Below are 12,347 nucleotides of genomic sequence, written 5' to 3' on the forward strand. Positions count from 1 at the left end.
GGGGGAGAGCGGATCCTGTTCCAGGAAGGTGCAGGGATTGCAGAGTCTTCTGTAGTACATGTGTACAAAACCATCTAGAAAGCTGAGAAGCAGGGACTTGGCAAGTAGTTGGGGGGCTAAGAGGGACAGGACTCTATGGAATAGGCTAGGGATCAGAACAATGTGTCCTGAGTCCTGCGGTGCCTCCCCACCCCCATAGCACGCGGATATTGATCCGCCAAGCCCAGGTGGACAAGCTGTACGCCAGCCTGAAGGAGCTGGCCGGCGAGCGGAGGGAGCGCCTGCAGGAGCACTTACGGCTGTGCCAGCTCCGCCGCGAGCTGGATGACCTGGAGCAGTGGATCCAGGAGCGCGAGGTGGTGGCAGCCTCCCACGAGCTGGGCCAGGACTACGAGCATGTGACTGTGAGTGCGGGGAGGACACCGGCCTCAGACCAGCTCTGGGAAGAGTAGAGGACCCCTTGGGAGACTGGGGCCTCATCCAGGGCAGAGACAAGGTGGAGGGGGCACAAGATCAGGCTGAGCAGCGCTGTCCTCCGGGGTTTTGAGGTATTTAATTTGAAGACGTGTGCAGACAGGAGGACATGGGGCTGAGCGTAGATGTGGGCAAGAAGGAAATTACCGGTCGCTCTTTTCCAACAGAACTCAACAGTGAGGGGGGCCTTGAGATTCCTCTCCACAGTTTGGACCCACATTGGTGCAGAAATAATGGACCATAGTTAGGGGATCTTTGTGTGAAGGCTAAAGGTTCTGAGTATGCTCAACACCTTTGTTGGGGGCTGGGGGTGCCAGTCCATCAGGGTCAATAGGAAGCCATTCTGTCGGGTTGCTTCTGCTCGTTAACTCAGCCCTGCTGAAGAAGCCTATTTTCCCCAAGTGGCCCAGGGGACAGAAGCGGGTTCCCAGTTTGGGGTGAGAGGACTCGCTCCACCAGTGTCACAGCATTGTCCATGCAACTGCTTCTTCCCCCAGATGCTCCGGGACAAATTCCGAGAGTTCTCCCGGGACACGAGCACCATTGGGCAGGAGCGTGTGGATAGCGCCAACGCACTGGCCAACGGGCTCATCGCCGGGGGCCATGCTGCCCGGGCCACCGTGGCCGAGTGGAAGGACAGTCTCAACGAGGCCTGGGCTGACCTGCTGGAGCTGCTGGACACGCGCGGTCAGGTGCTGGCGGCCGCGCACGAGCTGCAGCGCTTCCTGCACGGGGCCCGCCAGGCCCTGGCGCGGGTGCAGCACAAGCAGCAGCAGCTTCCCGACGGCACCGGCCGGGACCTCAACGCCGCCGAGGCCCTGCAGCGCCGACACTGTGCTTTTGAGCACGACATCCAGGCCCTCAGCGCCCAGGTCTGACCCCAGCCTGAGGAGGTGGGGGGTGGTTTGGAGGATACTTTGTGGGAAACAGGGGAAGGGGTCCCTCAGAAGTGCTGGGTGGAGGGCATCCTCTGGAGGGCCACTTAGGGATGAGGTTAGAATGGTTCCAGGAAGACACCTCTGGCCAGGGGACATCTAGCTACCCCATTCACACCTTTAATGACAAGGCTCCTTTGAGGGCCCATGACATTTTCAGATGGTCCCAATAGCTAGAAGATTCTTCATGTTGTACTAAAATCTACCTGTTGATCCCACTCAGGCTCTAGACCCACACAAAATAAGCATAGATCCTTCCTCCAACAGTTTAAACCCAGTCGGCCCCCATCCAAGTCCCTTCTTCAGGCTGAAAATCTCCTTCTATCCATCTTTGAGGTCCCTCATGTCATGGACAGGCCTCTGAGAGCTCAACTGGCTAGTGGCCCTTTTAAAGGGTTGACCCCTTCCCAGGCTAAGCCTAGGCCCCCAGATGAGACCCAACAGGGCAGAGTGTGACAGGGCTTACTCTGGGCACCAGCCTTCTTCTTCCCCAGCCCCCCACCCTCTGCTTCTCTGGCTGGTAAAATGGGCAGGAGGTGGAGAACGGAGGCCAGGACCAAGGAAGACTGCAGCTCCCCAAGGTGTCTGAGCGCTTCCTGACTCTTAGCTGGGGCCATGCAGGTCCAACAAGTCCAGGACGATGGCCACCGGCTCCAGAAGGCTTACGCCGGAGACAAGGCCGAGGAGATCGGCCGCCACATGCAAGCTGTGGCTGAGGCCTGGGCCCAGCTTCAGGGAAGCTCTGCCGCCCGCCACCAGCTGCTCGTGGACACCACGGACAAGTTCCGCTTCTTCAAGGCTGTCCGCGAGCTGATGCTGTGGATGGACGGGGTTAACCTGCAGATGGATGCCCAGGAGCGGCCCCGGTGAGGCCCGGGGGCCTCCAAGGGTTTTGGGCTGGTGGCTGAGATAGGGTTGTGGGCAGCGGGTGATGTGGTCTCTGTACCCCCAGGGATGTGTCCTCTGCAGACCTGGTCATCAAGAACCACCAGGGCATCAAGGCAGAGATAGAGGCCAGGGCCGACCGCTTCTCCTCCTGCATCGACATGGGGCAGGGGCTGCTTGCCAGGAGCCACTACGCGGCTGAGGAGGTGGGTGAGGCCTGGGCGCAGCTGGGGTGTCGTCACTCGGGAGGCCTTAATGCTGATTTCTCCTCTTTCTGCTTCTTCTCATTCTTTCTTCGCAGAAACCTTTCACTGTCTCTCCCTTCAGCGCTGTTCAGGGATTTCCTACATTTCCTCTTTCCCCCAGAACCGTCTGCCTCTTGAAGTCAGAAGTCACTAGTTCCCCCATGTGTATCCCCCCAGGGACCCTGGAAAAGCCCCACTGGGTACTAACTCACATCTCTGTCCCCTAGATCTCAGAGAAGCTGTCTCAGCTGCAGGCACGGCGCCAGGAGACAGCAGACAAGTGGCAGGAGAAGATGGACTGGCTCCAGCTTGGTGAGCCACTGTGGGGGCCCAGAACCTGGCTGAGGGCACCAGGCCCTGGGAGGAGGGGCTGGGGTCTTATACCCTGTGGTTTCCAGAGTAGGTAAGACCAGGAATCCTGGGCATGGGATTCAAGGCACCCACCCTTGGCACTGCCTGGCTCTGCCCTGTGCTCCAGCTCTGGAGCAGCAGCTTTCTCTGTGTCCCTGTTCTTGAAGTGCCATGGCTACGGTGCCCTGCCAGTGCCCACTCTGACTTGCCATCTCCCTGTGACCCCCAATCCCTGCAGTTTTGGAGGTGCTCGTGTTTGGGAGAGACGCAGGTATGGCGGAGGCCTGGCTGTGCAGCCAGGAGCCGTTGGTGCGAAGTGCTGAGCTGGGTTGCACAGTTGATGAAGTTGAGACCCTCATCAAGCGGCACGAGGCCTTCCAGAAGTCAGCGGTGGCCTGGGAGGAGCGGTTCAGCGCGCTGGAGAAGCTCACTGCGGTGAGGGCTCCAGGACCCCCAGAACGCCCGCCCCATCCCACTGCCCCCAGCCTTGTGCTCTCTCCTGCTTGGAGAAGACATTTCTACTCTGCCCATTGCACCAGCATCTCCCAGGTGGGAGCTGAGAGTGCCATGCTGTCACCACAGCTTTAGGAGTCATCAGTTCCCTTGGGTGATGCTAAGAGACACCATCCTCCCCCGTTGCTTCTAATCCCCACCTTCTTTTGGAATTATATTCTCCATCCTTCCTGTCTCATCAGATTCAAGCTGAGCCATTTCAGCTTTTCCTAACACCCCTTAAATGAGAACTTCTATGCTCTGATCTTTGAATTTTTTGACAGCTGGAGGAGCAGGAGAAGGAACGGAAAAGAAAGAGAGAGGAGGAGGAACGGAGGAAACAGCCCCCCCCTCCAGAGCCCACAGCCAGTCTGCCTGAAGGGGCCCTGGTGGACAGCCAGACAGCTCCTGATGCTCCCTGGGACAGGTGAGAGCTGGGACACTGGGGGGAAGGGGATGACACTGAGCCTGAGCAACCCGAGGACTCACCATTCTGTGTCACCTGCTGCTGTTCCAGAACCCACCCCCGGCTACCAGCATCCACACAGCCAGCCAGCGTTAACGGCGTCTGCACAGATGCAGAGTCCCCACAGGTGACACCCCCGCCTCGTGCGCCCCCTTCAGAATCTTAGCCCCCCCTTGCACACCATCTTACAGCTTCTTGTCATTGTAGCCCCTGTTGGAACAACAAAGGCTTGAGCAGGGCAGCCTCCCAGAAAGGCCTGTGAGTTTCTCCTGGAGGTGTGGGTGTTGATAACTGGGAGATGAAGGGACAAAGAGGGGTGTGAGCTGGGTGGGGGGGATACTGGGGATGGGAGAGAGCAGAGGCTCAAAGGAAACTTGGGGGTGGGGAGACCAGCTCTTGGACTTCAAGCTTCAGGACACCATGTTAGGTATCGTCCATCTCATCCTTTGATACTGACGCTGTTTTCCCAACAGGGGTCTGGCGCAGGGGATGAGGCCAACGGGCCACGGGGAGAGAGGCAGACCCAGACTCGGGGCCCAGCCCCTCCTGTAATGCCCCAGAGCCGGTCATCTGAGTCAGCCCGGGTTGCCACCTTGCCCCCTCGAGGCCCGGAGCTCTCCGCCCAGGAGCAGATGGAGGGGATGCTGTGCCGAAAACACGAAATGGAGGCCTTTGGCAAGAAGGCTGCCAACAGGTGTGGGGTCTGGCCACGCAGCACTGTGGCCTCTTCAGTTCCTGCCTTCTTAAGAAGCTTCCCTGGAACCTCTTCCTAGATAGAGGGGAAGGGTTCCCTGTAGGAGGGGCCTCCTCTGGGAAAGGGGTGGGGCTCAGGGGCAGAGTGGGGCCTCAGTGGGGGCCAGGAGGGTGTAAAGACAATGGGCCTAATGACAGGAGTGGCACCAAAAGTCTTAGGACACCCAAGCTATTCCCAGGGTTACAGACCCCACAAAGGCCGGTCATTCACCCGCCTCGCTTCGTCACCTGCACCATGTCCCTCCCAGGTCATGGCAGAACGTGTACTGCGTCCTGCGGCGTGGGAGCCTCGGCTTTTATAAGGATGCGAAGGCAGCCAGCACGGGTGTGCCATATCATGGAGAAGTGCCTGTCAGCCTGGCCAGGGCCCAGGGCAGCGTCGCCTTTGATTATCGAAAACGCAAACATGTCTTCAAGCTGGGGTAGGAGGGGAACCGGACTCTCAGGATGGGAGGGGAAGTTGAAGTGGTTAAGGTGAAGGGGAGCCATGAGCTAGGTCCGGAGGGAATAGAGTTACAGAGCCAGGCCTCTGGGGACAGAGATGGAGATGAGGGAGAGGTGAGGGATTCTGGTTGCATTCCACACGAAGGGGAGCAGGAGCACGGAGACGCAGGCCTGATGGCTGATGATGTCACACTGAAAGCTTATCTTGGGTAGGAAATCTGAAGGCAGGGTGCTGGCGCTCCCCTGCTTCCAGGCGCCTCCAGGGGCCTGCCCCTGCGTGCCAGCAAGCAGCCAGAGCAGGAGGCACGGCCTGGGATGGAAATGAGCTCACCCTGGTCCTCGGCAGCCAGTCAGGAAGGATTTGCTTTTGCACAGTCCTGGGAATCTGAAGAATGTGCAGAACATGTCTGATCTGGCTCTGAGGGCTGCAGCCAGCACGTTCTCCAGCCTGGTCCCTGGGTGATTACTGAGCTCGCACCAGCACTGATCTGGCCAATCCAGATTCTCAGCTCTGCTCTGAGGTTTCTCTCTCTCTCAACAGCTTGCAGGATGGAAAAGAATACTTATTCCAGGCCAAGGATGAGGTGAGCTGTTCCCTTCTCCTCCCGTGTCCCTGTCTCTCTGTGCGACTCTTAGGACCCTCCGTTTGCAGATACCCCTTTCTTCTCTCTCCTCTCTCCTTTTCCTTGTCAAGTGTCTCATTCTTTGTAATCAGACAACCCACAATGTGCCTACTGGATGTTTGTGAAGGCCCCACAAAAACACGTTCCCTATCTTAAAGGGGTCTTTTTCTCCAGTGAGACGAAACAGTCCAATTGTTTCTCTGCCGCCTCCTCTTCAGCTTCCCTGCTGTCTACAGGCCGGCAGCCTCCTTGCAGCTGCCTTGAAGCTCACCGGTTGTCTCTCCATGCCCCCTGCAGGCAGAGATGAGCTCGTGGCTGCGGGTGGTGAATGCGGCCATTGCCACTGCGTCCTCTGCCTCTGGAGAGCCTGAAGAGCCAGCGGTGCCCAGCGCCACCCGGGGCATGACCCGGGCCATGACCATGCCCCCCGTATCACCAGTTGGGGCTGAGGGCCCTGTCGTCCTTCGCAGCAAGGATGGCAGGGAACGAGAGAGAGAAAAACGCTTCAGCTTCTTCAAGAAGAACAAGTAGCTGGGGGCCAGACTCCCAGGCCAGCTCCCTCCCTCTGTTCAGGAAACTGCCAGGGACTGTCGACAGGGACCACTCTCTTGTCAGGACAACTGCCTGCTGCTAGGGTCTGTTGCCAAGGTCAACCCATCACCAGGAACTGTCTCTGGGGACAAGTCAGTGTTCCCAAGGGCAACCCCTCTCTTCTGCTATTTAATTCCAGACTGGTGGTGGGACCCAGGCAAGGCCCGATTCCACTCCCCCAACTTCTCTTTTCCCCAGCCTTACGCCTCTGTCCCCCACCACAGTGCGGACAGCGCCGCACCCTCACCATAGGCCATGTGGGGAATGGCTGCCCCTGCCTCAGGGCCGTTCTCCACCACAGCTAGGGCACGCCATCCGGTTCCTTGCCCCTGGGGACCAGCCAGGAACCTCTGAGAGCTGAAGCAGGACCTGGGGGCAAGATGGCCAGATGACAGAGTCAGAGACACTGAAGCTCCCCCTTCCCGTCCCTCCTCATCCTCTGACTCGAGCAGCCACTCCTTCTCCAGCGACTCTCAATGGCTTCCAGGTGTGAGTTGTTTAGGGACAACCACAGCCTTGAGTCTGGCCAAGGAGGTGATTAAAGAGCTCAGCTTCTCTTACTGCCTCTGGGTGTCTTTGCTTTCCTGACCACAAGCTTCTCTGCCTATGCCAGGTTCTTCCCTTTGGCTCTGGTCTCCTGGGTGTCAGGTTTCCACTCCGCCCCCAGCCTCCAAGCCCTCAAAGAACCACATTATTTTGAGAGCCTCCCTACGTTGGTCTCATTTCCCCATGATAATGACTCCTGGTTGCTGGGTTGACCAATGTCAAGCCTCTTTTTAGACCAAAGAAGTTCACCATGGGTCAAGATGATGTTAACAAGCAGTATTAATGTTAAAAGGCAGTGAACGACTACTTCCCTGTGCACAACCTTCTTCACTCGTGATTCTCTCAACTGTTTTCAAAAATGAAAGACTGAAGAGCATTGACACAACCTAGTCTCAGCCACTGCTCAACCTGACAGTGGAGAGCGGAGCACATAGGGGGTGATTACTGACCCTTCTTTCTGTCCCTTCCCCAGTAGAGAGGATCAAGGGAGTTCAGACAGGGATCTGATAAGTGGCAGGTTCCCAATTCACTGACCAATAGAAGGACATCACCCTGGGAAGCCACAAGGTACATCCTAAGTCTGTAAATACACAAACACACACTGGAGAATGTATTCTAGATCTAGTGAAGTATGAAAAAGGGAGCAGGTGGCTTTCTCCCTTCTCTCTGACTTGGCAACTGGAGGTTTCAGGGCAATAGTATTTGCCTTGGTGGCCTCCTACAGGAAAAGCTTTGTCCTTTCATGGTTTCCCATACATACAGTAACAACCATTTCTTTTCGGGGCTCAGAGAAGATCTTTCTGGGAAAGCAGCCCCATCTTCAGTGTAATCAGCCGAGGTCCCTGGCTTAGCAGACCCCCGACTATCATCAGCCATGACAAAGAGAGGGTCAGGTGTGTGCAGGCCCAGGACTAGCACAACACAGCCCCAGAATGGCCTCCAAATGTGAGATCTGGTAGACCAGATAGCCCACAGGATAATTACCCTTTTCTCCTAACAAAAACAGATTCAGAAGTATTCCACTGTAAATATGTGGATAAATGTAACTGGAACAATCTGTCGGGGGACTAAAGGGAATAATAGCACTACAACCTTCACTTGTTCTTCAGGTACAACTGTAAAATCTCCACTGTATGAGGGAAGAGAAAGTCATACATTGTGGAGTGCTCAGGGAATCTGGGTATCTACCCTCCCAAGGTGGCAAGCCTGGTGGTTGAGGGGGAAAGCAATAATTGGAAATTTAGAAGGAAATGTATACGGGGGTGAGAAATTAATGGAGAAATTATGCTAACATGTAAAATGCAAGTGTATATAGGGCAGCCAGGTGAAGTGGTCCTGCGGAATGCAGTCAGTCACTGTGAATGGACAATTAATGAAGATATGGTTTGAGCATCATCTACATACACGTGGCAGGTGAAGCTACCTGAGTGCATGAATCCTTAAGGACAGGCCATAGAAGAGGATAAGCATAAGGTCAGGAAGTAAGTCTTGGGAGACAGCTTCAGATATGAGTGGAAGAAAAGAAATGTTCCAGGAAAGATGACAGAATGGAATGGGGTAGTGAGGGATATGAAACAGGTTAGAGCCCAAAAATGGAATAATGCAGGCACCACAAATCAGTGGGGAAATATGGACAGATAAAAATGCATTAATTATTTAGAGGAAAAATGTGTGTGCATTCTTACCTAACACCACCTCCAAGGGTGAAGTCTAGGTCTGTGCTGTCCAATACAGTAGCCATGAGCCACATGGGGCTACCGAGCCCTTGAAATGTGGCGAAGCCAACCTCAGATGTGCTGTGTCAAATGCTCGCCGGATTTCGAAGACTGAAGGGGGAAAAAAAGAATTTAAAATATCTCAATAATTTTTATATTGGTTGTATATTGAAATGATATTTTAGCTATATTGGGTGTCAAAAGAATTAAAGTTAATTTCAACTGTTTCATTTTACTTTTTAAATGTGTTTACTAGAAAATTTCAAATTACATATGTGGCTGACATTTATTTGTATTTGGGCAGCACTGCTCTAAAGGGACTGCAGACCTAAATGGGAAAGGTAAAATCATTAATATTAATAGAAGAAAATGTAGGAGAATATGTTTGTGACTCGGGGGGCAGAAAATGACATATAAAACTCAAAAGCACAAATTTTAAGATAAAGATTGATTGATTACATAAAAACTAAGGATTTCTGTTCAATCACGGACATCACGGACAAAGTTAATAATATGGTGAAATAAGATATTTGAAACCAATGAGAGATTAATATCTAGAATATACAAGAAAATCCTGCAAATCAACAAGGAGACTGCAACCTAATAAGAAAGATGGGCAAAAGATATGAATAGGAAATTTAAAGAAGAGTAAACCCAAAAAACTTAAGAACAAGAAGAGATACTTAAAATCATTAATAATCAGAGAAATGCAAATTAAAGCAACAGTGATATATCACTTTATACCTATTAGACTGGCAAAAATTACAAAGCTGGATAATGTCAAACACTGGCCGAGATGTTGAGACACAGGGCCCCTCACGTGCTGCAGGTGGTACCGTTTTGCCAAAGAACGAGCTGGCACTACTTAGACAAGTTAGTTCCATGTATACCCCAGGACCCAGCAACCCAGCAATTCTACCTCTGGGTTTATACCCCTCAAATTCTCACAGGGATCCATTAGGGCATACAACTAACATAAAGGTGTTAATTACAATTCTTTTTATAATGGCGGGGAGTTGGAGGCAACTTGAGTGTCCTACACTCAGAGATGGAAAGGAAATTGTAGTGGTTGCACACTATGGAATATTAGTGGTTAGCTATCACACAGCAACATAATGCTTACTGAAAAAAGTAAAACGATGAGCTATACAACACAATTTACATAAATTAATTTACCTAAATGAACAATAAGTGGACCTTGTTTAGATCCGTATTAGAAGAAACCAATTGTAAAAAGACATATTTGCAACAATCTAGGAGAAATGTTAACATAAATATTAGGTATTATTAGCATAGCATAGCGCTGAGGTTTTAATTAGAGGCAGATAGTGAAGTCCTCATGGGCAAAATGACATTACATCTGGGATGTGCTTTTAAAAACTCCAGCCAGGGGCCGGCCCGGTGGCACAAGCAGTTAAGTGTTTGTGCTCCGATGCGGCGGCCCCGGGTTCTCCGGTTTGGATCCCGGGTACGCACTGAGGCACCGCTTGGCAAGCCATGCTGTGGCGGGGTCCCACATAAAGTGGAGGAAGAGGGCCGGGCCGTGGCTTAGCGGTTAAGTGCGCGCACTCAGCTGCTGGCGGCCGGGGTTCGGATCCCGAGCGCACACCGACGCACCGCTTCTCCGGCCATGCTGAGGCCGCGTCCCACATACAGCAACTAGAAGGATGTGCAGCTATGACATACAACTATCTACTGGGGCTTTGGGGGAAAAAATAAATAAATAAAAATTATAAAAAAAATAAATAAATAAAGTGGAGGAAGGGGGCCGGCCGGTGGCACAAGCGGTTAAGTGCGCGCGCTCTGCTGCGGTGGCCCGGGGTTCGCAGGTTTGGATCCCGGGCACGCACCAGCGCACCGCTTGTTAAGTCATGCTATGGTGGCGTCCCATATAAAGTAGAGGAGGAGAGGCACGGATGTTAGCCCAGGGCCAGTCTTCCTCAGCAAAAAACAAGAGGAGGATTGGCAGATGTTAGCACAGGTCTGATCTTCCTCACAAAACAAAACAAAACCTCCACCCAAAAAAAAGAAAAGGAGAGGGCTTAGACGAAATAAGATCAGCAAAATGTTGATAACTGTCAAAGCTGGGTAAAATGTCCATGAGGAGTTCATCATAATATTCTCTGTGCCTTTTTGAAAATCTCCACAACAAAATATGTTTAAAGATGAAAAAAGCAAATGTGCACTAGAAAGACATGTCTTGCAAAAAGACAGACAAAATAATACACATTAAACTATTAGAATGGTTGTCTCTGAGGGAAGGGGAGGGGAGATAAAAGAGAATAAAACAGAGTAGGGAAATAGATGCGGAAGGAGATGGACTGGTGTAGTATCCAAACATGGGAGAAGGATAGTAAATGAAATGAAAATCTTAGAAGGGTGAAAGCTGTGAAAAGAACATTAGTTTTGGTGACCTCAGAAAATTTTGGGAATTGGAGAGGAGGACAGAACCCAAAACACAGGGTATGAAGGTGGGCAATAGCAGGTTCAGACTCTCCATTTGTGAAGTCTGTCCTGGAACACAGGGAAGAAACCCAAGTTAGAAAACAATAGTGAAGATGAGTGAAAGCTAGGTCAGAAATGGGTGAGGAGGTCCCCATACATGTTTTTAAAAGTCTGAGTGTAGAGAGAAACTGGAAATGCCCAAGAGGAGAAGGGAAGGGGAGAGGTAGATAGAACTAGGTGGGAGACAAGCATGAGTGTTATTAAAATTGGAAGGACAGTGCTTCTTCTGAAATGGCTGGGAAACAAAAAGAACTCAGCAAAAGAAACATGTCAAAGTGGCAGGGGAGGAAGAGGGCAGCCTGGAGAATTTGTGCCTGATGGTATCAGAGAAGCTCCTAAGGAACCACCACAATGAGGGATGGTTATTGACAGCCACCCTGGCATGCCTTACTCGGAGATAAACTCACTCCATCAATCTACATAAACGTCTATTCTTTGTTCAGGGGTGACAGTGAGTAAGCCACCTAATAGCTTCCCTTTTGCCACCAGGAGGTGCCCTTGGACCACAGCTGAATTTTGAATCCTAGAAAGTGCCCAGGGACTCACAGTCCTCCAGCAGCTTGGTGTGGACGTGGAGACTCTGTCCCACCCCTGAAATAAGGAACCTCTCTGGGCCTCTGCATCCAGTGTTCCTTTGGTGTGCTCACCGCGGAGCAGGAACTGTGAAGGACACCCAATGAGAGCGTTTACTCGAGCTAGGAGAGCAAACCAGCCCACGTATATACACGAGCAAACAAAACATGACTAAGTGTAGCCTGGATACAATGCCTCTGAGAGCTACTCCAGCTCTGCCATCTTTGGTTCTCAGTTTCCTCACCAGTGAATAACATGTTTGCAATGAAAAATTTTTAAATTATGTTTAAAGCTCTACAAAAAATAAAATGTGGCGCCTGTATTTCGAAAATGTTGTCCCAAGCTGCCACAGAGGCTGGCCAGCCCGCTAAGTTAGCCCCCTTTAAGGGGACCCGGTGAGATAACGCTTTGTCATCAGCTGCCGCCCCCCACCCCCCCACAAGCTCCAACCCCCCGCCCTCCAGCTGGCCCAATAGCACGACCCATTGTGATGTTAGGACTCCCCCAGCCTTCTGACTTCACCAAGGCAATGGTGGCGGCCAGAACCCTTCTGACGGGTGAGTGCCAACCCCCTCCCAAGGTGGTGATTGGCCAGCGGGGGCTGGGGGCGGGCTGACTCCGCTCCGCAGCGCCGTCACCAACTGGCCCCGCCCGCGGCACGGGGCGGCTGGGAGCCGAGCCTGGGGCAGCCATTTGTGTGCGGCCACGCGATTGGTCGCCCGGCTCCGAGGGGGAGGGGAGGGAGACAG

The 12,347-nt window shown here is 52.7% G+C and overlaps 1 protein-coding gene across 4 annotated transcripts in view; it reads left to right on the forward strand.

Moving 5' to 3' along the window:
- SPTBN2 (spectrin beta, non-erythrocytic 2) overlaps positions 1 to 6,530 on the forward strand; it is a 37,819-nt gene extending 31,289 nt beyond the window's left edge. For all 4 annotated transcript variants that reach the window (XM_058526302.1, XM_058526303.1, XM_058526300.1 and 1 more), the window contains 13 exons: positions 200 to 404; positions 972 to 1,346; positions 2,031 to 2,275; positions 2,362 to 2,500; positions 2,767 to 2,851; positions 3,129 to 3,325; positions 3,667 to 3,809; positions 3,900 to 3,975; positions 4,056 to 4,106; positions 4,322 to 4,542; positions 4,850 to 5,023; positions 5,587 to 5,629; positions 5,966 to 6,530. In XM_058526302.1, the coding sequence (XP_058382285.1) occupies positions 200 to 404; positions 972 to 1,346; positions 2,031 to 2,275; positions 2,362 to 2,500; positions 2,767 to 2,851; positions 3,129 to 3,325; positions 3,667 to 3,809; positions 3,900 to 3,975; positions 4,056 to 4,106; positions 4,322 to 4,542; positions 4,850 to 5,023; positions 5,587 to 5,629; positions 5,966 to 6,199 (2,188 nt within the window). In that variant the 3' untranslated portion in view covers positions 6,200 to 6,530. The remainder of the gene's footprint in view (positions 1 to 199; positions 405 to 971; positions 1,347 to 2,030; positions 2,276 to 2,361; positions 2,501 to 2,766; positions 2,852 to 3,128; positions 3,326 to 3,666; positions 3,810 to 3,899; positions 3,976 to 4,055; positions 4,107 to 4,321; positions 4,543 to 4,849; positions 5,024 to 5,586; positions 5,630 to 5,965) is intronic.
- The last annotated feature ends 5,817 nt before the right edge of the window (positions 6,531 to 12,347 follow it).

This window comes from Diceros bicornis, chromosome 31, assembly GCF_020826845.1.
Source record: "Diceros bicornis minor isolate mBicDic1 chromosome 31, mDicBic1.mat.cur, whole genome shotgun sequence".
Taxonomy (NCBI): domain Eukaryota; kingdom Metazoa; phylum Chordata; class Mammalia; order Perissodactyla; family Rhinocerotidae; genus Diceros; species Diceros bicornis.